This window comes from Amblyomma mixtum, chromosome 3 (assembly GCF_055824585.1).
Source record: "Amblyomma mixtum isolate Tamu chromosome 3, ASM5582458v1, whole genome shotgun sequence".
Lineage (NCBI taxonomy): Eukaryota > Metazoa > Arthropoda > Arachnida > Ixodida > Ixodidae > Amblyomma > Amblyomma mixtum.
Genome location: NC_143014.1, coordinates 80,001,832 through 80,023,526, shown reverse-complemented (window position 1 = coordinate 80,023,526; position 21,695 = coordinate 80,001,832). Strand labels below are relative to the sequence as shown.

At 44.2% G+C, this 21,695-nt stretch overlaps 1 protein-coding gene across 9 annotated transcripts in view; it reads left to right on the top strand.

Annotated features, from left to right (window-relative positions):
• Su(dx) (WW domain containing E3 ubiquitin protein ligase suppressor of deltex) overlaps positions 1 to 21,695 on the top strand; it is a 49,502-nt gene that overhangs the window by 20,902 nt on the left and 6,905 nt on the right. For all 9 annotated transcript variants that reach the window (XM_089579865.1, XM_089579863.1, XM_089579866.1 and 6 more), the window contains 13 exons: positions 972 to 1,275; positions 6,079 to 6,174; positions 8,098 to 8,263; positions 14,130 to 14,184; positions 14,264 to 14,348; positions 14,435 to 14,545; positions 17,228 to 17,309; positions 17,430 to 17,501; positions 20,414 to 20,502; positions 20,866 to 21,025; positions 21,111 to 21,244; positions 21,310 to 21,450; positions 21,519 to 21,639. In XM_089579865.1, the coding sequence (XP_089435991.1) occupies positions 972 to 1,275; positions 6,079 to 6,174; positions 8,098 to 8,263; positions 14,130 to 14,184; positions 14,264 to 14,348; positions 14,435 to 14,545; positions 17,228 to 17,309; positions 17,430 to 17,501; positions 20,414 to 20,502; positions 20,866 to 21,025; positions 21,111 to 21,244; positions 21,310 to 21,450; positions 21,519 to 21,639 (1,616 nt within the window). The remainder of the gene's footprint in view (positions 1 to 971; positions 1,276 to 6,078; positions 6,175 to 8,097; positions 8,264 to 14,129; positions 14,185 to 14,263; positions 14,349 to 14,434; positions 14,546 to 17,227; positions 17,310 to 17,429; positions 17,502 to 20,413; positions 20,503 to 20,865; positions 21,026 to 21,110; positions 21,245 to 21,309; positions 21,451 to 21,518; positions 21,640 to 21,695) is intronic.

Genomic DNA, 21,695 nt, shown 5'->3' with positions numbered 1-21,695 from the left:
AGTAATGGGGATTTACTGTAAACTTTCCAAGGTGATTTCATCTACATTTATTTCTTAGGTATTTTGATTTCTGTTGTGCATTGCCACTTCTAGTCTTCACGTCAAAGCTGCATGTAACAGGGACCTGGGTGTAATGAAAAATTGGCGACTTCTTTCTGTTTCATTATATCCAGGGCAAACTACACTAATAAGGTATTGACATCACCTTGGCCAGATTTGAAGTGCAAAAATTTTGCTGAATTCCTAATGACATGCACTATCTTGAACTCGTGTAGTTTGTGATATCTTCAGTTTTAGTTGACATATTCAGAATGCACAGACAGTTTTGAAAATGGGGAGGACATGTCATCTTTACTGGGAAATATCACAGTAAGGCTACCGACTGTTCATCTTGTAACGTAGGGCCAAACTTCAAGTACAGTTTTCTAATTTCCTTATTTTTGAACGGTTTCATCAACCTTGCACAGCTTTTTTTGTACCATTTCCTTCAGAGAGAACTGAGGCACATGGTGACATTCTTGCTTTTTCTGGATAGGTAATGTATAAGTAATAATTTGCAATTAGTTGCATTAATGAATTGCAGTGTCAAATACTGCCACCTTTTATATGGGAAAAAATTTTTCAGGATGGCATGTCTTTAGAGAAAAGCTGAGTGTGTCATCGGGTTCTGAAATTCTCTGCCTATCAGTTCATGTAATTAAAAGCAGCAAAATGCTATGCAAAAATTCATAAAAGCTGCATAAGAAATTACCTAATTACACTCTAGAATTTGTAAGATAGTTTTTATCTAAAACCAGCAACTCAAATATGACTACATATTTGAAATCTACTGAGAAAAACATTTGTTTGCAGAGTTTCATCAGATTCTATCCATAAATAAAAAATTAAGACCCTCATCCCCCCCGAGTGGTATTGCTGCACTTTATGGGAAGCACTTGTGCAGGAATGACATTTGCTGTTCTTCTGTGCAGGTGCTGGTAGTGGTAGCCAGGCCTCACCATGGTCTTCCACTTCTACCATGGTTATCCGCATGGACAATAGTGGTGGTGGTGGTGGGGAGGCAGGCGCCCGTTGGGCTGCCCCAGAGCCTCCCTCGGAGGGTGCTTCAGTCCAGCCGAACCGCCTGCGCAGAACAGGGGTCCCAGCCTCACCCTGTGGCCGTCCCAGTCGTGCAGCCCCAGCTGCAGGCACCGCCACAGGGACAGGCCCAACAGCAGGCACCCCATCCACTGCAGCTGCAGGCGCCTCCGCAGACGAGGAGCAGCTGCCACCGGGGTCAGTGTGGATTGCCTTCTTCCGGTTTAATTTTGACCTCGCTTGTGCCGCTTATTGTTGGCCAGTCTGTTGGAAATGTCTGTAGCAACCTATCAGTTTTACCACCATTCCACTTCTGTTGAACAGAGCCGCCGCGGTGGCTCAGCGGTTATGGTGCTCGGCTGCTGACCCGAAAGACACGGGTTCGATCCCGGCCGCGGCGGTTGAATCTCTTTGGAGGAGAAATTCTAGAGGCCCGTGTACTGTGCGATGTCAGTGCACGTTAAAGAACCCCAGGTGGTCGAAATTTCCGGAGCCCTCCACTACGGCGTCTCTCATAGCCTTAGTCGTTTTGGGACGTTAAACCCCATAAACCAAACCAAACCGAACTTCTGTTGAACATGCTTCCAGTAGGTATAGTTCTTAGTGACCTGGGAATGGCAGCTGTGGTTGGATGCACTTCATTCACGAAATGTTTGATTTCCCAGTGCCTTTCTTTTGCATGTTTTTGTGTGGGAACAACAAATATGACAAAACTTGCTTCAGCATGTATCTGAAGAGCACTGCTGCTAAAATTAACACTGGATACACCCATTCTATTATACCCCTGTCAAGCGCGAAAAATAAACTGCACTTTGAAGAGTGTCCCTTGCTGAAAGTGCACTCTAGCACAGCTAAACAGCGTAACGTAAGTGCACTCGTCAAAGTGCGCACCCATGACAGAGTGCGTTCACAGAACTCACTTTGACGGCTGAGTGCGTAGCCTCGTCAGCAGTGACGTTCAAAGGCACAATATGTGTAGTGCATAAAAAGTACTTACAGCTTTATTTTACATGCTATAACACGGTTTCTAGAAAAAAATCTTTCATTATAGCTACAAGCGAAGCAAGAAAACAAAGGAACGAGATCAGATACAACATCGCTGCCCACCGCCATTTTGTTTAACGAAATTCTGGATAGGCTTGGCTGGTCTCGGCTTTTCTTCTATTTCTTTTTTTTTTCATCATTAAAGGGTGTTGAACCTCGTTTTATTGCGCTATCACGTTAATCACTAAATTATGAGTCCTTTTTCTGTTACCGAGCCATTTTCTGTCTACATTTTTTTTTTACTATGAGTGCACCATGCTTTCCTGTATAGCACCGCATAGCCCAAAGTGTCACTCGTGATGCTGAAGCGCACTCTCAGTAAGTGCACTTACCGTATTTACTCGCGTAATAGGCGCACTCGCATAATAGGCGCACCCCTAGTTAGGGCGCGAAAAATGAATTTTTTTATTTCCGCGCATAATAGGCGCACCCGAACTTGGCACTGTGATCAATACTGTATTTACACGATTGCAAGCCGACGCCTCGCCACCCCCCGCTTCCCAATCTTTATTTTAACAAAGTTTTTGCTGAACTGACTACTAGCCCCTACTAGTGCTGCTGCCGTCGCAGCTGCTGCGGACCCACAGCACGTATACAACGACATCGCGTAGAACAGCCGCACACAGTTTTCAGGGATGCTCACTTTAAACGTCTGTTTGGAAAGCTTCATCTCCAGCCGGAAACGTTCCCGACTTAGGCCCGCGAAAACCTCGGCGCTTGGAGTCGCGTACGAAAATTTAGGGACGCCGCAGTCGCAACTGCCGCACTTCTCGGCCACGTCGTATTTTCCGACCTGCCACACGCTTGCCGCGTTCCAGAGCAAACTCCCAACCGTGTAGCTGTTAAGGTGCTTGCCCGTCGAGCTAAAACATCAACGCTCCGCGGCAAAGCCATAAACCACGATAACTATCGCGCTACCGCAAGTCCCGGCACTTGACAGCAAAAAAAAAAAAAAAAAAAAAAGAGCTGGAGATGCTGATGACGATATAGATAGCGAAAGCTTGCGGCGGAGGAAAACGATGATGATGATGATGAGCTTGGCCTTGGGTGGCGTCTGGAAGCTCCTGTGCGCGTGTGTGGCCTCCGCGATCAAGCGCCCGTTGCGCGCAGCCGGAGCCGATCGCGGAGGCCTCGGCGTGTGCATTCCGAAAGTTTCGGTGCGGCCCTTACACGGACTTCTTTTTTTTAACATTTTTTTCGCGAAAACGGGGTGCGGCCCGTACACGAGTGCGTTTACGCGGTGTGTTCAATTTTGCGAGTCGAAAAATTTCCGGAAATTTTACCCCGCGTAATGCGCACCCCGAACTTTGAGCCGGATTTTCTGGAAAAAAAGTGCGCCTATTATGCGAGTAAATACGGTAACTTGTGCGCTTGACAGGGGTATAAGTTGTGCTTATTTTAACCCATATATGCCTAGCGTCCTACATGTAGGGTACCGTTTTTTTTTGTGCAGTAACTCTAAAAGTTTATTGTGTAAAAGCTTGTGCCCACTAGCATATGTTGAAGAGGGTCTAAACTTTTCCTGCGCAAAGTTTGTGTTGTGTGTGTTAAGAAAGATCCACCAGTCTTCTCTGGATGCCATTTTTGAAGTTTGACCCCATAGACTACATTGCAATTCTGCCAGAAAAACAATATTTGCGCATTTTCATAACGAAACCACCGCAAGTGATGAGAAATGAGTTTAAAGTCGATGTCAGATGTTGAAGCTTTACCTCATATAATAGCTAGTGAATTTGCCTAGTATCCTACATTGTAGGACAGCTCAAAAGTCAGTGTTGAGAAAAATATTTTCACCAATAAAAGGATGATTCTGAATTGTGAAGTGAAAAACATTTTATATCAAATAATACTTGTTTTTTTTTTTTTCAAATTTTTTCAAATCTCTGAAGTTTCGGGATATATGGCTTAAGCCGTGGGCTAGCTACTGTTGAAAGGGGATTTAGCATTAATCACCAAATCTCCATTTAAAAAACAAAAATTTCTCGTGTCACAAAGAATTGTTTGTAATGCGGCATCCTTAATGTTGCAATTACAAAGGAGCTGCAGGCATCAGTTTCAACCACATGGAACCGGTACCAAGTGTACCTGGAGGTACAGAAGCAGCATGAAGCTTGGCATTTGAGGCATTCTGAGAGAAGCCTTATTGAAGATTGATGGCAGCCGACACAAGAAAAAAAGAAACTAGAAAAAGCTATTGCTGACGACAGCAGCTGCAGACTATAATGCCAGAAAACCAGAAAACCCGAGGCAGCAAATGACATCACATAAATTGTGAAATCAGACAGTTTTATGAAAACTGTTAAAGAAAAGATGCAGGAGGTTCAAGCAATTGATTGTGCAATTGCAGAAAAACTTCAAGGGCTTTCTTGATATACGTTAGAACCCCTCTGAAGTAAAGTAGCTCGGACCAGCAAAAACCTTTACTATATCAGGGTCTTTACTATATCACTTGTTGGTCATGGCATGGCTGTATGCTCTCTGGCTGCTTACTAAGCACAAAGTGTTCGTTTATAAAAGAAACATCCAGAAATACTTTACATCCTGCTCATATTGTCACTTTATACTATAATTATTTCCAGTTATCACGTGTTAGCACGTTTTCGACTTGGTTTGCATCTTGTGGAAGTACTGCATTTGCATGGATATAACACTAGTTTGATTCCATGTGAAAACCAAAGCTTTGCAAGATCACGGCATTGCCTTCCGTGACCTCAGTGTCATTTAAGAGGCAGTAAAGAAATGCGCGCGACACAGTCAAGCGCGGCAAAACCGCCTAAGCAGTGCCGCCGTGCCTCCGCTTCTCGCTGTTGTTTCCCCGTGCTACAAACGCACCCCCTTTTCTTCTCTTTTCTAGTCCTCACTGCACTTTTATTGGCTCTCCTTTCTCAGCGACCCGCGCAGCCTTCTTTCTACGTTCATATATGCAGCTTTACTTTTTCCGTGCGCGCTGCACGCTTTGCCTCATTGCCTCAAGGTCTTAAAAAAAATTTGGCTTCTCCTGCAGCTTTCGAGCTTTGTGGTGAAGCCACCTCAAAGAGCGATGTTTTATCGTATTCGGTATCTATATTCCTCGCGCTCCAAGACTTCGCGCGTGCCGCGATGTCATCATTCCGCGGAAAATAAATCGCCACGGCCAGATGCTGTTTACTATATCCGTTCTAAAAATAATGTACAGTCGTCTATGGAAGGCAAAATGGGATCACAGCTTCACTTTTCTATATCCGAGTTTTTACTATAACTGAGTTTACTATAGCGGGGTTCTACTGTAATTCTTTTCTAGTGTGTACTTAAAGGCAGTATGTGTTTCAAGGCAGCGTGTGTGTTTACTGACATACGTTTCAAGGCAAATTACAAGTGTTTCAAGGCATGGTATACCTATTTCCTTTTTTATTTTTCAATAAAATGAATGATTTCGTTGTTGAACTTATTTTCTGTTCAAGCTACTAAACACATTGCCTGAGGTCCTTGAAAAACCTTGAATTTTTTCCCGTAAAACTGCCATGATGAACCCTGAAACAGTGATGCTCATTTCACACATGCTATGCGTAAGCTCTGCCATGTTGGATGTGTAAAGCTAAGTTAAGGGGCCTGCTTCACATTTTCCTAAGACTGTAAATTCCTTAGGGTGGCATGCTTTCAGCTCATTGCAATGCTCCCTACCTTCACTCAATCTTCGTAAGCACGTGACTAGCACCAAGCTTTTCCCTTTGTTTCTCTCTCTCAGCTAGCTTCTGTTACATAATGTGCCATCTGCCAACTGCTGCATGAGTGAAAAAAAAACTTGTACCAGTGCAAGCGTGCAAGAGAGCTCAGCTACCAGTGTGTGAGAACTGCAGTCGTGCCTTATTACACTATGGGTTGTATGAGGTTTCTTTTAGTGCCTTTTGAAAGGGATCACTGATACTAGACCACGCCTGCAATGTTGCATGTGTGCATCAATCTTTTCTTCCTCTTCAGATGGGAAGTGAGGTATGACCAGTTTAACCGCAAGTACTACGTGGACCACAACACCCGAAGCACGACATGGGAACGACCTCAGCCTCTACCTCCTGGGTCAGTTTAGATGCCTAGGAATTTGCAGTGTGTTTCATTTTTGATTATTGATTTTCGGAGCTTGGAAACGTAATGTTAGGCCTGGCTACTGCTGCTGCAACTTCTATAAAGCAGGGTGATGCTCTTTAGTGCAGCCGCCAAATCTTGTTGCTTGTTAGAAAAGGTTGTAATTGGTCTCTTCCATATCTTCATGCCAGATGAATTTGACGCTGCTGTTGCGTTTTATCTTTTTCTTTTTGTAGCACAGTTGTATGCTTATGTTAAATTATAGAACAGCTCTGTTCAGCAATATTTTGACTAGGGCTGGGCGGTTATAATATCAAATATGTTTAGCACAGCACAAGACGTAGGGACAAATAGGTAGACCTCATAAGCACTGAAAAGTTTATTGCAGCTTTACAGTCTTTAAGAAAAAGGATGTGAATAGAGGTAAAATAAAAAGGAAAATGGGCAGAGCAAAAAATTGTCCGTATATCCATTAACTGTAATTGCAAGTCAGTAATTTGAGAGTATTTCTTCAGTGCATCTGCAGCTGCATTGCGTGGTTACATTCCATGTGATCGAGTGGTAGGAACATTGCGATTGTGGTAGGAGCGTCATGATGGCAGCACTGACAGAGTGCAGTTGAAGGTGCTCACGTCCGCTCTGATCTTCCCGTGGGTTCCCTCTGTCAATCTTTGTAACCATCATTGTGAAAATGGCGAGAAATGCACTCTGCCCTCGCCTCGAACATCAGTTGGCATGTGTTAAGGCAGGTTGGCACGGAATCGGTCAGTGTGGCATGGTTCGCAGCATGACCCGCGGCCGCTTCGCACATCTCGGTGTCAGAAATGTGAGGTGTGCTGCGGACAAGGGCAATGCGGACATGACAAAAGCATGGCTCTGTCTCGGGTACTACAAGCTAATCATCGCTTGCAAGCACTACATGAGAAATGCCAAAACTCACGAGTTTTCAACCCCCCCCTCTTTTTTTTTCAAAGTGTTTTTGATTTTTAAGCTCAGATTTTTTTATGTTCAATTATTCGGACCATTTTTCAGGTCCCGTCAGGTCCGAAAAATCAGTCGGCGAGTGTATTAAACTTGTAGGGGTGCAAGGTGATACTCGAAGTCTACAAAAAGTGCAGGAGTGGATGCTATCACATACACCTTGCAGTGCAAGCATGGCTACGAAAACGTCAGAGAAGTTACTCCAAAGGAATGTTTTTACATTTAGAGCAGAACAGATGTGAAGGCAGCTTTATAGACCAGATCTCGCATTGATTGGCATGAGATAAGGGCAAACCATCTTCAAGGTCTTCGTTACTACTAAGTGAAACCATAGGAGTGCAAGGGTCTCTGTCTAAGTCTAAGGATGTGGGTCCAAGGTTCATGTTAATGTCTTGCAATTCATTTTTTCTGGGAAATTTGGGAGAATATGGGGCAAAAGCTGTGCCCCCTTCTCATGCCTACTAAGAGGAGGAGTGCCCCCCCTCCCTCCCTGTATGGATGCAACATATAGTTTGTTGGTGTCTTTCTCTTCTTTAATATTGCAAAACTGCACTAGAATCCCCAGTTGCCTCTCAGTGCTTGCTTGTTATATACTCATTCATCCTTGTGTCTTGGCTTTTCATAAAATCTAATAATTTTGTCTTGTGTCGCAGTGTAGCTTTAAATGATTCCCAGTGGATTTACTGCTGGTGAGCTTGTAATTTTGCTTCAGGTAAGTACGAAGTGGATCGGAATAATTTGAGGTTTCTGGTTGCTGACACTTCAGTAATGCCTTTGAACTGAAAAAAGGTGATTTGAGCAGAAAGTTTTATTAGTTTAAAATAAATTTTTTAGTCAGCATAGGAGGAGTCTTGCAGTGCCAGCAAATATTAACTTGTTATACAAGGCTGCATTGCTGGATTAGCAATGTCAATGTCATCTTGTGTCTTTATTCAGATGGGAAATGAGACGTGACAACAGGGGGCGAGTGTATTATGTGGATCATAATACCCGGACAACTACATGGCAGAGGCCAACCGCAGAGAGTGTGCGCAACTACCAGCACTGGCAGTCAACCCAAGCTCAAGCCATGCAGCAGTGCCAGCAGCGTTTCCTGTACCATGTAAGAACATGACTGAGGAGCTTATTTTTGATACACTTTGCTAAGCCTACTAACTAGACCTTTCGCCGAAGAAAACATTTGGAGTAAGTAGTAAAAAACTGCTTAGGGGTTCTTGTTGTGCATGGCACCTACTGCATTTACCCTGATATAATGCAGCCACGATTGTAATGTGAGGGCCCCCCCGTCGCGGTGGCTCAGTGGTTACGGCGCTCGGCTGCTGACCCGAAAGACGCGGGTTCGATCCCGGCCGCGGCGGCTGAATTTCGATGAAGGCGAAATTCTAGAGGCCCGTGTGCTGTGCGATGTCAGTGCACATTAAAGAACCCCAGGTGGTCGAAATTTCCGGAGCCCTTCACTATGGCGTCCCTAATAGCCTGAGTTGCTTCGGGACGTTAAACTTCAATAAACCAAACCAAACCTAATGTGAGGGCCAACTTTGCGGGTGTGAAACATCGAAGAAAATAAAAAGCACACAATAGGACACGAGGGTGGCTTTTATGGTCGCAACAGGAAAAGAAAAGTACATGAATGTACTGTAAGGAATGAGATCACTGTATACTGAAAGGTGGGTAGAAGTTTATGATCAAAAGTACCTCAGAAATGGCTTTCCTGTGACACTTCTAAGAAGGGTGAGGCCGCTATCAAAGTATTGCAGTTGCTGTCACTGTTACCGTGCGGAGGTTCCATGCTCCCCTTCTTTTTTAAGGTGAGACACTGGACTTCGGGACCAAAAAATGATTCAAGATTTTCTGGAAATGACATTTCTACTCTACCATTTTTTTCCTTCAGGAAATCAGCATTTTGACCATAATATTAAATTTAGATCATCATATGGGCTTATTTTGTGCAGGAGCAGATGATTTAAGGGGATGAGAATTTTGGACGCTTCGCTATGTTAGTGTGTTGATATTTCAACATCAAGGACAGATAGAGATGACATATTGTTTGTTAAGTGAAGCTTAAGGCACAGTGTGTGCAATAATCAACGCACAATTGTTCAGTCGTGCTTCAAAAATTTATTTTGCAAAGTTTATCGATGTGTGATATTCACACCTTGAATGTCACTACTCCGAGTACTGTAAAATTATTAATGATGGTAAAATGGAAAAACAGCTTTGAATATTGCTCTAGTTACTCACCATACTATGTAGCCATAGATTATAAATTATTTTTTATTGAACCATTTTTTTTTGTGCCAGAGGTATTAATGAATGACTGATTAAAATTAATTATCTTAGGAATTAACTACTTTATGGAAGAGGTAATTTAAAATTTGAAACCAGTATAAAAAATTGAGCAAGGTGATACATGTTCATTAAGATTAGACTAAAAATAAGGAAAACAGGTCTAAGACCAGTGCTCCCCTTTAAGCTGCAGAAGATTCTCAGAATAGACTGATATGAAGATGAACATGGTGTTCCTCCACATCATCACCACGGCGATTTTCTGCTTGAGGTGCCGTTAATAGCGGAACTTTTCCCAGTCATGCAATGAAACTCATGCCTCCAAATGTTTGCGACCATTCTCGGCACCATTTAAACAAGCAGTCATCTGACACACGGCGCCCAGTGGAAAATTGTGCGGCAGCACTTGACTTTGATGTTTGGCTCGTGCTTTCTATGACAGGAAAATAGCTGGAAAACAGCTGCCTGCTGTTCACTTGAACAGCAGCTGAAATTCCTTGTTTAATAGGGATGCAAAATATCCTGGTGCTTGCATTGGCTTGTTGTGCTGTAGATTCCATGCTGTCACGTAATGTGCCTTCCCCTGACCATTGAGCCTTGGTCCTTGCTAAGATTGAGCACGCAAACAAAGCCTTTCTGTGTACAGACTAGGTTTGTACTTCCTTGTGGCATGTGCTTACTTGTGGCGCCCTCTATATGCTCATGTGGTGAGAACTGTCTCGCAAGTACAGTAGAGCCTTTCTATAGTGAAGTCACTCGGACCAGCAAAAATCTTTACTACCGTATTTACTCGCATAATAGGCGCACTCGCATAATAGGCGCACCCCTAGTTTGGTCGCGAAAAATCATATTTTTTTATTTCCGCGCATAATAGGCGCACCCCGAACTTGGCACTGTGATCAATACTGTATTTACACGATTGCAAGCCGACGCCTCGCCGCCCCCCACCCCCAATCTTTATTTTAACAAAGTTTTTGCTGAACTGACTACTGGTCCACACTAGTGCTGCTGCGGGCCCACAGCACGTACAACGACATCGTGTAGAACAGCTGCACACAGTTTTCAGGGATGCTCACTTTAAACGTCTGTTTGGAAAGTTTCATCTCCAGCCGGAAACATTACCGACTTAGGCCCACGAAAACCTCGGCGCCTGGAGTCGCGTACGAAAATTTAGGCACGTCACAGACGCAACTGCTGCACTTCTCGGCCACGTCGTATTTTCCGACCTGCCACACACTTGCTGTGTTCGAGAGCAAACTCCCAGCCGTGTAGCTATTAAGGTGCTTGCCCATCGAGCTAAAACAGCAACGCTCGGCGGTAAAGCCATAAACCACGATGAACTACGAGCTACCGCTGATCCCGGCACTTGATAGCAGCAACAAAAAAAAAAAAAAAACGAGCTGGTGATGCTGATGGCGATATGGATAGTGAACGCTCGCGGCGGAAGAAAACATTGATGACGATGATAAGCTTGGCCTTGGGCGCCCTTCGTGGGCGGCGTCTGGAAGCTCCTTTGGGCGTGTGTGGCCTCCGCGATCAAGCGCCCGTTGCGCGCAGCCGGAGCTGATCGCGGAGGCCTCGACGCGTGCATTTCAAAGGCTATTCCCGCGTGGGTCGCGGAAAGTTTCGGTGCGGCCCTTACACGTTTTTTTTTAGATATTTTCTTCGGGTTCTTCGGGAAAACGGGGTGCGGCCCGTACACGAGTGCGTTTATGCGGTATGTTCAATTTTGCGAGTCGAAAAATTTCCGGAAATTTTACCCCGCGTAATAGGTGCACCCCGAACTTTGAGCCGGATTTTCTGGAAAAAAAGTGCGCCTATTATGCGAGTAAATACGGTATATCAGTGTGTTTACTATACCAGTTGTTAATGACTACATGGCACTCAGGATACTGTCTGGTAGTTAATTGGCTACTTACTAAACACACATTGTTGGTTTATAAAAGAAACACCCAGAAGTACCTTCCATCCTGCTCATATTGTCCCTTTAGATAAAATTAATTTTTTTTTTCAGCTGTCAAGTTTTCGAATTTAGATGAATACAACCTGGCTACGAATGTAGTGTGAGTTTGATTCTACATGAAAAAGATTTACGTGAACTCGGCGGCGTTTTCTGCGGCCTAAGTGTCATTTAAGAAGCAATAGTTAAAAAACCTGCGTGCCACAACTGAGTGCTGCAAAGCTGCCCATGCAGTGTCACCGCGCGTCCGCTTCTTGCTGCTGCTGCTTCTAGGGCTGCGAACGTCCATGGAGATAGGACAGCGCTCTCTCCTATCTGCATCTTTTTCCTGATTGTGTTTGCGATGGTGATACATATGGATTGCAACCAACTAGCCCAGCAGATCTTGTTATTTTTGAAATATGGCATTTGCATGCCTTCATTTGGGGCTTTCTTGGTATTGTTTAGAGTCCTCCTTCACAGCATGGTGGGCAGTTCAGTGCTTGCATTGGGCGTCGTGATTTGGCTCCTGTTGTACCAGAGCTCGTGTCTCGTTTGCGCAAACACAGGCACCCCTCACCAGGTGCTTCTGCTCCATGTTCGTTAACACTTTGCATGCAAAAGATGTAGATGTACTGTAAAAACCTGCATATAGTACAGGGTTTTTCCAGATTTTAGCATGTCAAATTTCCAGCTCGCATTATGTGCGGATCCAAACAATTTTTGGCCAAAATCCGCAGCTCCGGTTTCGTTATTATTGAGCACCGTTACCACCACGCCTCAAGCGAGATGAGGCGCTATCTAGCGGTGGCTCAGTGGTTATGGTGCTCGACTGCTGATCTGAGAGACGCGGGTTCGATCCCGGTCGCGGTGGTTGAATTTCTATGGAGGCGAAATTTTAGAGGCCCGTGTATTGTGCGATGTCAGTGCACATTAAAGAACCGCAGGTGGTCGAAATTTCCGAAGCCTCCACTACGGCGTCTCTCATAGCCTCAGTCACTTTGGGCCGTTAGACCCCATAAACCAAACCAAACCTTAGTTTGGATTTCGACTCCAGGTCACTACGTTGACCTGACCTTGCGACGCTCATGACGATTGCACCTCCCTTCGTATGAAGGTCGCTAAAGCATGTCCTTGGCTGCTTTTAAAAGGAAAATAATTGCAGCTGCTGAAAGCATCGGTACCGCATCAAGCGCTGTTACATGGTCTGGATGATGTAGGGAGATCCTGCAGTTACTGCCGCCGGACACTGGCCTGTCCAGCCACGCTGTGCAGTTAGATGGCGGGCGCTTGAGCCAGCATTCTCAAGGGGCTCATCAATTGTTATTTCAAGAAATGCGGGATATCAAATGCGCTCTATTGTACCGAAGACGTGTTTCTGTGGAAAGACATCTCTGACAAGGGCTTTTCGGAAGAAAGTACGCCCGACGGCGACAATCACTGAAGCACCGACTACGGACACTTCCGAAGCGTGCGTGCCTGCATGCCCGTGTGTATGCCGTAACCGGTCTGTGCATGTTCGTGGTGCAGGACACGAGTAGGCATGAGCGCGGCACCCGATGTATATCTGCCAGATATTTGGCGCCCGCACTAGACGCGTCATATCTGGCGCGCCAGCATACACAAACAATCAGAGGACATTCAGATTTCGCAACTTCCGGAACGTCTCCAAGCTGACTGCCTTACTCGCATTATACGCAGATGAAAACTTTTTTCTGTTTTTGCTGTCACCAAATTACACCTCATATTATATGCGGGTCCGTATTATATGTGGGTTTTTACGGTAATCAGAATCAAAGTTAATACCCCTGTCACACGGCCAGTTTCAATGGCCATTGAGGCGAGAGCCTTCGAGATTTTTAATCACTATCGAACTCGAAGGAGTTGTGTCGCTGCTACACGGCAAATCTCAATGGCCATTGAAATGGTTCTCATGTTTTGACGCCAAGCTTGTGTGGTGCCACAATCGCTACTTAGACTTTGCGCAAAGAGCAGAAATATTTTATATAATTCTAAACTAAATTTTGAAATGCACTTTTTTGAAGTCGCGGGAGGTTTTTAGTTATTATTAAAAGCCATTTGTGTTGTTTTGAAAGACACTGCCTTTTGTATGCTTTTTGGCTCTGTTTTGTAACGCTCTGGCAACACTGATACTGTTGGCATTACCGTCTTTTGCATGGAGAGTATAAAATAATGCACTTTAAACCAGACCGATAGAATTTTTAAATATTGCGCAGACTGGTAGTTTACTGTTTGCATTAAAGTTTAGGAGAATAATGTGTGTTCATGCTTTTGTACAGTGCACAAAAGTGCGCACTGGCACCGCTCAAAGCAACGCTAGCGACCTTGGGCAATGCTCGAAGGCCCTTGAAATCTTGATCCGTTGACTCGATGGACTGTTGACTCGGAGGCCATTGAAACAGCCCATGTAGCAGCGCTCAATGGCCTTTGAGTCAATAGACTATCGATTTGAGGGCCTTCGAAATGCCCGTGTGACAGGGGTATAACATGTAGTGCTTCTACATGTACTACATGTAGTTTAGTGCATGTAGTGACAGGGGTATGACTGCTTGTGTAGGAGAGCAGCACAGTTATTTTTCCGAGTATTTGTAGCATCTTGGTCATAGGTAAATTCTTTTTTGATGCAAGAAAAGAGACCTAGCAGCTTGAAAAAACGTTTATGCTTTCTTCTTGGTCTTCTGTGCACACCTCTTACCCCCACCCCCTTTCTTTCTTGTATTAGACACCAGTACAAGTAGACGATGATGATCCACTAGGGCCTTTGCCAGAAGGATGGGGTATGTAAAAAACTTCACTTCAGTGTGTTTTTGCCACTTTGTTTCTATATTTTACTCATCATGTTCCCTACTTCAACAGAGAAAAGGATCGATCCAAACAACCGTGTGTACTTTGTGAACCACAAAAACAAAACGACCCAGTGGGAAGACCCACGTACTCAAGGGCAAGTTCCATCACTGCTTTTTTAGCTTGACTGTTTGAAACTGTTGACTGTGGTTGATGCTTAGCTTTTTTGTCTGGTTGTTGCAGAAAAGAGGAACCGCTGCCTCCTGGTTGGGAAATCAAGTACACAGCAAACCGGGTGCGCTACTTTGTGGACCACAACTCCAAGACAACAACATTCAAGGACCCTCGGCCATCGTAAGCTATTGAATGTTACGTCTGTCACCATCGTGGATGTGACTGCATTGGCGACATAAGGAATGTGGGGTCGTATTTAGCAACAATTTGTTTCGTTTTCCATTTAAGTCATTCCTTTGTCATTGGTCGGGGTTTCCCTGTGAAGCAGGCCATGGTGGACGACGTCACACTTGTCTGCATGATAGTACGCTCGTGCTTCTGCTTTAGTAGGTATTCTTATCATAAAATGGGTTTTTCGATAATGGGTAACTTCACTGCAAAAGAATGAAACTTGCACCTCTATTGATTACAGGCACTGGCTGATTTGTGCCAACTTGTGGATGAGCATGACGGCACATTTGACATGCCAGATGAGGTTTTTTCATGCTGCTTCTGCCTTGAGATAGAAACTCTGCAGTGGTTATGTTATGAATAGGGTAATAAGTGGGGAACCATATGAGCATCACCACTTTTATCTGACCGACAGATGTTGTGCACATGTCAGTGTAGACAATGTGTACTCACCAGAAGGAAATTATGTAGCAAAGATGACCACAGACTTCACAGCATTTTTCGATCAGTTGTTTTCCTGTGCACCCCCATGTTTGCATTCGGCACTGATCCCCCCTTTGGAGATTCGAGTTAAATAATTGCGCTCACAAAAACAGGGTTTGCCTTCCATCCTTTTGTGCTTGTGTCAAGTTTGGAAGTTTGAAAAGTTCTGTGGAGTATGGCTCCTTTGACTGGCCGTTTTGCTGCCCCACCCCTCTTTTGCTTTTGTCATGATTGACGTCACAGCCAAACCAAGTGGAAAATGAAACAAATTGTTACAAAATATGGCTCGTGCTCCTGCATTTGTAAGTTAACCTCTTAATTAAAGTTTGTGCCCTTACCTGCGCTTGATAACTGTTCTGGGCATTCCATGCAATGTATAAATTTTGACTGTAGTAGAACTTCCTTGTTAGGTAATAATGGGACCACGGAAGAAAAACGTAGCAGCTGAACACAGGTTGTGAAAAACAGTACATTGTCTGCTGCATTTTTTATTTTTTTTTCTGTCCTGTGCTTCTCTGAAATTTGCATAGTCTTGTGACTCACATGTTCATTCAGCATGCATAGAGCGTTTGAAACACCCTGTGATGGCTCTCCGTCTGCCTGAGCAACTTTCACAAGGACAAGGGAGGAAGCAGCGAGGAGGGAGTGCGCTTGGAAAAATATCGGCAGCTTTCATTTTCTTGTTTTCTGAGTTGAAAATGTCCATCTATGCTAGTGCAACATGCTTTATTGGCCCTGCCATTTACCTCATAGTTATGTAAATCGTGTTACTGTATGCGCTCTTACTCTTTTTGTCAAATTAGGGAGCCCAGTGCATGCACAGCAGCTAACTGATGTCAGGTTGTGCTGTGGAACTCATCTGGTGTTCCTTGCTTCAAAGTCATGAAGAGCTGAAGGTGCTGCAAAAGCTCCAACACCGCTCAGCCAGGCACCATCTTCGGGGAAAACTGATGATGTTATCAGAAATTGCTTAATTTACTTAAGTGGTATACAATAATAGAGTGCATGTCATATTCATTGTCATAGCTTTGAGCATGTTGGCTTAACCAGTGAGCTCTGCTGTCAGTCTGTGCTGACCTGGGCTAAACCCAGTCATACAGACAAGTTTTTATTGCACCCGCCGCGGTGGCTCAGTAGTTATGGCGCTCGGCTGCTGACCCGAAAGATGCGGGTTCGATCCGGACCGTGGCAGTCGAATTTCGATGGAGGCGAATTTGTAGAGGCCTGTGTACTGTGCGATGTCAGCGCACGTTCAAGAACCCCAGGTGGTCGAAATTTCCGGAGCCCTTCACTATGGCGTCCGTCATAGTCTCAGTCGCTTTGGGACGTCAAATCCACGTAAACCAAACCAAACCAGTTTTTATTACAGTAAAAATTACTGAAACCTTCCCCATCTGATGGGATAGCCTGTAGATTAGCTGTTTGTTATTTCTCCCGAGTGATGTCGCCTTCATAGTGGTGCAGAAATATATTTTGATCACGTGGTTTTGAGATCCTGAAATGGTCAAAAAACATCGCAGCTTGGCTTCCATTCTGCCTATCTTGTTTTTGTGGACAGTTGTGAAATGATTTTGTAGGAAGTGAAGACGACTTCAGTGATGAAGAAAAATATGTGCCTCCTTTAGCGCAGGAGTTAACGTGAACAGCAAATTTCGACAGTGGAGCTGAGGAGTACAGCAGCGCAACCTGCAGTGATAAATACATACCGGAGAGCACTTTTAGAAATTCTGTACTCTCGAGAAGCTCCATTAAGAACAGCGTGATGCAGATAAAATGCTGTAAACAAATGTTTACAACCAAATCATGATGTGGCACCCCTTTCATTATGGGGTACTAGAAGGCCCAAGAGAACTCTGACCAGAGCAGTAGTCAGTGGGGAAACTGCACCTGACTGGAAAGGTTCAAAATGAGCCTGGCTTGAACTGGTGCAGATGCTATGCTTGCTCTTGTTCCTTGCTACACATGTCCGGTACGTAGCGGCTGTGCACATCTGTTTTTAGATTTGCGGTAGTCTCGTATATTCCTGCTGTATATTCTTTTCTATACTAGTGTTAGCACTTAATTGCCAAGTATAATTGACTATATGTTTTGGGTATCAGCTATGATCATTGTGTCAGCTGATACTTTGCTTTCTTGTCTTTTTTTCAGTCCAAAGGGAGCTTATGGTGTGCCATTAGCTTATGAACGAAATTTCAAGTGGAAGCTTACACAGTTTCGCTACTTGTGCCACGTAAGTTTCTGCCATATTTTTTTTGGTGTCTTATGTGCAGACATGGCAAAATATACACAAAAAAAAAGTCAGTGCTGAGTTCTGTCTGAGGTGTTGTTTGTCATGTGTCTTTCCTTCCAGTGTAACTCCTTGCCTAGCCACATAAAGATCACTGTCTCCCGAGGAAACATATTTGAAGATTCTTTTGGCCAAGTGAGTGAACTTGTGAATGTGCTCTGACCGAGCTACTGAACCATTTGCATGCATTTTTACTGTATATATTTGCATTAGTAGAAATGAACAGAAGCAGCTGTATTTCACTTCTTTTTAATTCTGCTCTTCTGGCTGTGTTTGCTTTGGCTTAGTGGTGTCACTGTCTTGTGCTATAATTCTGTGAATTAACTTATTCATGGAGAGGAGTTTTTGGTGAGGCTTTGTGTTTTCATTATTTACTGGTCTCCTTTTGTGTTTATGTTGTCACATAGAGACTAGGAGTTTTACAAAAGAAGTCTATAGTTTGCTGCACAAGCTTTTAGCAGAAAAAGTAGGTGTAGGTGTGGTTGTCATATGTCAAGACGTTACATGCATTTACTGCACTGCTGTAAATTACACTGTTTATTACACTGTTTATTACACTATTAAGCTGTTTATTACACTTAGCCCTCAGTAACTTGAAGTCATAAAAACAAGATAAATATTTTTAGAAAGATGGTGTTCCAAGATAAGCAAAGTGCCGAATTTTTTTTTAGTTTACTGATGTAAATTTTAAAATTTTGTCCTCTGTCCAGCGTTATTTTATAGAACAAACTCTGATATGCAAACCAGGCACCTAATTATAATAAAAGTAGCCCTGTGTAGTGGCACTGCAGCACATGAAACATCGCTGACGAAGAGCGTGCCAGTGTTGAGTGCGCAGTCGAATCTGCCCTTTTCACAAGGCTGCTCTGCGCATGCACGCCTCTTCTTCTCCAGCTCCTCTGGTTGAAAACATCATTTGTAGATAGGCAAGGGAAAAGAAAAGAGGAGCTCGTTGTGACATGCATGATGGAAGCCAACGATCACCGAAACCAAGAACCAGAGGGGATTTCTTAATAAAATTTTTGGTGTTTATCAATGGGAGGTTACTTGGGTAATTGTTTAAAAGGTAATTCATTAGAAAGCAGAAGAAAAAAACCAATGCCGCTGGTGCAGTCCGAACCCACGATCTCCGAATTTCGCGTCCGGTGCTCTACCAACTGAGCTACAGTGACAGTTTTCCTATCTTCTGCTTTCGGGGGTATTTATGTGTAGTGTAACCGAACCTTTACAGTGTTCAACGTAGTGTGTCCTTATTAATAAACTGAGAGTGCTACACAGGAACGTGATCGAACGGTGGGGACGAAAGCTTTGTGAAATTCGGATGTTGTGGGTTCCGATACCACTGGCGGCATGTGGTTATTTTTTATTCTGCTTTCTAATCAATTATCGTTAAAATAATTACCCAATTAATCTCGCATTGATGAATGCAACAAATTTTTAAAATTGCCTATGCTTTTTGGTTTCGCTGTTGGCTTCCGTCAACGAGCCCCTCTTTTTCCTTCTCGTCTGCTCAGTAGCTAATGAGAGCCTCGATTCTGGCAGTTTTGATGCCGTAGACAACATAAGAGGGTTGTTCTTGCTCAGCTTCCGCTCTCACCGTTTGATCACATTCCTATATGGCACTCGCGATGCTCGTTGATTCCTGGTATGACCTGGTATGAAAAAAAAATGGGTACTACCACGTCTTCCGTATTTATCTTTCTGGGTTGTAAAAAATTCTCCTGCGCTAACTACTGGCCTATATGGGCTCAGTCGCCTACCGCAAGGTAGCTTATGATATTCTGCGTTTTTCAATAAATAATAGAGCATCGGAACTTGCCTGCATTGTCCGGAGTCTGCAAAAAAATGGCTGGCGGTTTAGCATTGCTAAACAAGAAATATTTTGCGAAAGCACAGTTTTTGGCAAGTGAACACCGCCGCCACGTACCTCAAAGTGCAGTTGAGGTGTCCACTTACCGAGGGAGCCAGTTATGCGCTTCTCCGCAAAATCAGGCGGAGTCTGAACTTTCCGCTGGTTTTGAGAAAAGGAAAGGCACATAACTGCCTCAATTTGTAGATGGACGCCATCACTTACTCGCGGTGCGATTGGAGGTGTCTACTGACCCAGTTTGCTAATTGCATTGCTACTCAGAGGCTTCATACATATACTCAGACACACACCGCTGAAACCCGGGGAGTGCAGCTAGAAGTGCTTTCGCACTAAAAATTGCAGTCGGCTGCAGGAGAATTTGTTTGCGGCAAGCTGTGCAGTCGATTCGAGAAACAGCTCCATCTGGTGAACTGCGAGGCAAGCAAGGTCTCGCAGTTCCCCAGATGGCGCAGCCTCTCCAATCAGCTGGACTCCAATGTTGAGAAGACCCTATAGCACCAAATAAAACCACTCTCAACATTTACAAATAAAGCACACTACATAAAATGCAACGTGAATGGTAAAATTATGCACGTGCAAGCATGCACTGATTTCCCGGGCCTCAGAGACGGAAGTCTTGCAATCTTCGCAAAAGAGTAAAACTTAAAAAAAAAATGCCTGTTTGCATGTAAATGTGTCATATTTAGAGATCTTTCGTACCACAGCTGTGGCCAGTCCACTTTCATGGTAAAAAAAGTTTTGTGAATGACATGGGACAAGCCAAGCACACTCCACAAGGGCTAAGTGACAAGAAGAGGTTTCATTAGTGCAACATGAAAATGTGCAAGCACATAACTAATGAACGACACTTGCACCCCTTGCACTAAAGCGCAAAACTTATCACAAGAACTAAGAAGAGAAAAGAAAAGCACAGGAAATGTAGCTACAAGACTTCTGTAAGCTCACACATGTTTGTTCTTACTTTTGACAGTCATGCTGGTAAAGTTTTTATCATTAGTTGTGGCTGAAAGATTTTGCTAGTTTAACTTTGTTTCATTACAGTTCAGCGAAGTCAGATGCCGTCCACACAAAGATGGTGGAAAAGTTATCATTGAACGTTAGAAAGTCACTTTTGCCATTTCTCTGGTGCTACTGTGTATTCTTTCTTGCAATATTTTAATTCTGTTTTTTCTTGCAGATTATGCGGGTTCCACCGCATGAACTGAGAAGAAGGCTCTTCATCACATTCAAGGGGGAAGAAGGCCTTGATTATGGAGGAATAGCCAGGTGAATTTCTATGTACAACTGAGAATTGGCAGCCAGAAAGGTGACCCGCCGCGTTGGCTCAGTGGTTAGGGCGCTCAGCTACTGAGCCAGAGTTCCCGGGCTTGAACCCGGCCGCGGCGGCCACGTTTCGATGGAGGCGAAACACAAAGGTGTTCGTGTGCTGTGCGATGTCGGTGCACGTTAAAGATCCTCAGGTGGTCGAAATTATTCCGGAGCCCTCCTCCATGGCACCTCTTTCTCTCTTTCTTCTTTCACTCCCACCCCCATCTCTTCCCTTATGGTGCGGTTCAGGCACCCTTTTTTCAAAAACCAGTTTCCAATTTCCAAGCTAGAAAGGGACTTTGCATTTTCCATGTTTTCCAGAGAATGGTTTTTCCTGCTGTCACATGAGGTCCTCAACCCCATGTACTGCTTGTTTGAATATGCGGGGAAGAACAACTACAGCCTGCAGATTAACCCAGCCAGCTCTGTGAACCCAGACCACCTTCTGTACTTCCGGTTCATCGGAAGGTTCATTGCCATGGTAATTTTTTGTTCTTTGCTAGCCAGTGACGTGGCTATACTTCTGGCTCGATGGCCATGGCTCAGCTGTATGCGTTTCTTTACAGGCTCTCTTTCATGGGAAATTTATATACAGTGGCTTCACGCTGCCTTTTTACAAGCGCATGCTTGGCAAAAAGCTAACCATGAAGGATATTGAGTCCATAGACAATGAATTTTATAATTCCCTCATCTGGATAAAGTAAGTGATACAGTGGCTTTTTTGGAGGGGAAGTGGTTGATTAATATATGTTCCTGCTCTTTCAGAGAGAATAATATTGAAGAATGTTCCCTTGAACTGTACTTCAGTGTAGACTTTGAGGTGCTAGGGCAGATCCAGTCTCATGAACTCAAGCCAGGTGGTGGAGAAATCAGAGTGACCGAAGAGAACAAAGACGAGTACCTGAGGTGGGTGCCTCCTAGTAGACCACCTTGTATCACATGGACAATCTCGTGATTTCCCATTCTCCAAACAGGTTGATGACAGATTGGCGGTTTTCACGAGGCCAGGAGGAGCAGACAAAATCCTTCTTGGATGGCTTTAATGAAGTCCTTCCTTTGGAATGGCTCCACTATTTCGATGAGCGGGAGCTTGAGGTGGGCCTCCTCTTTTTTTCTACATTTCCTAATGTTCTACATGTGCACATACTATG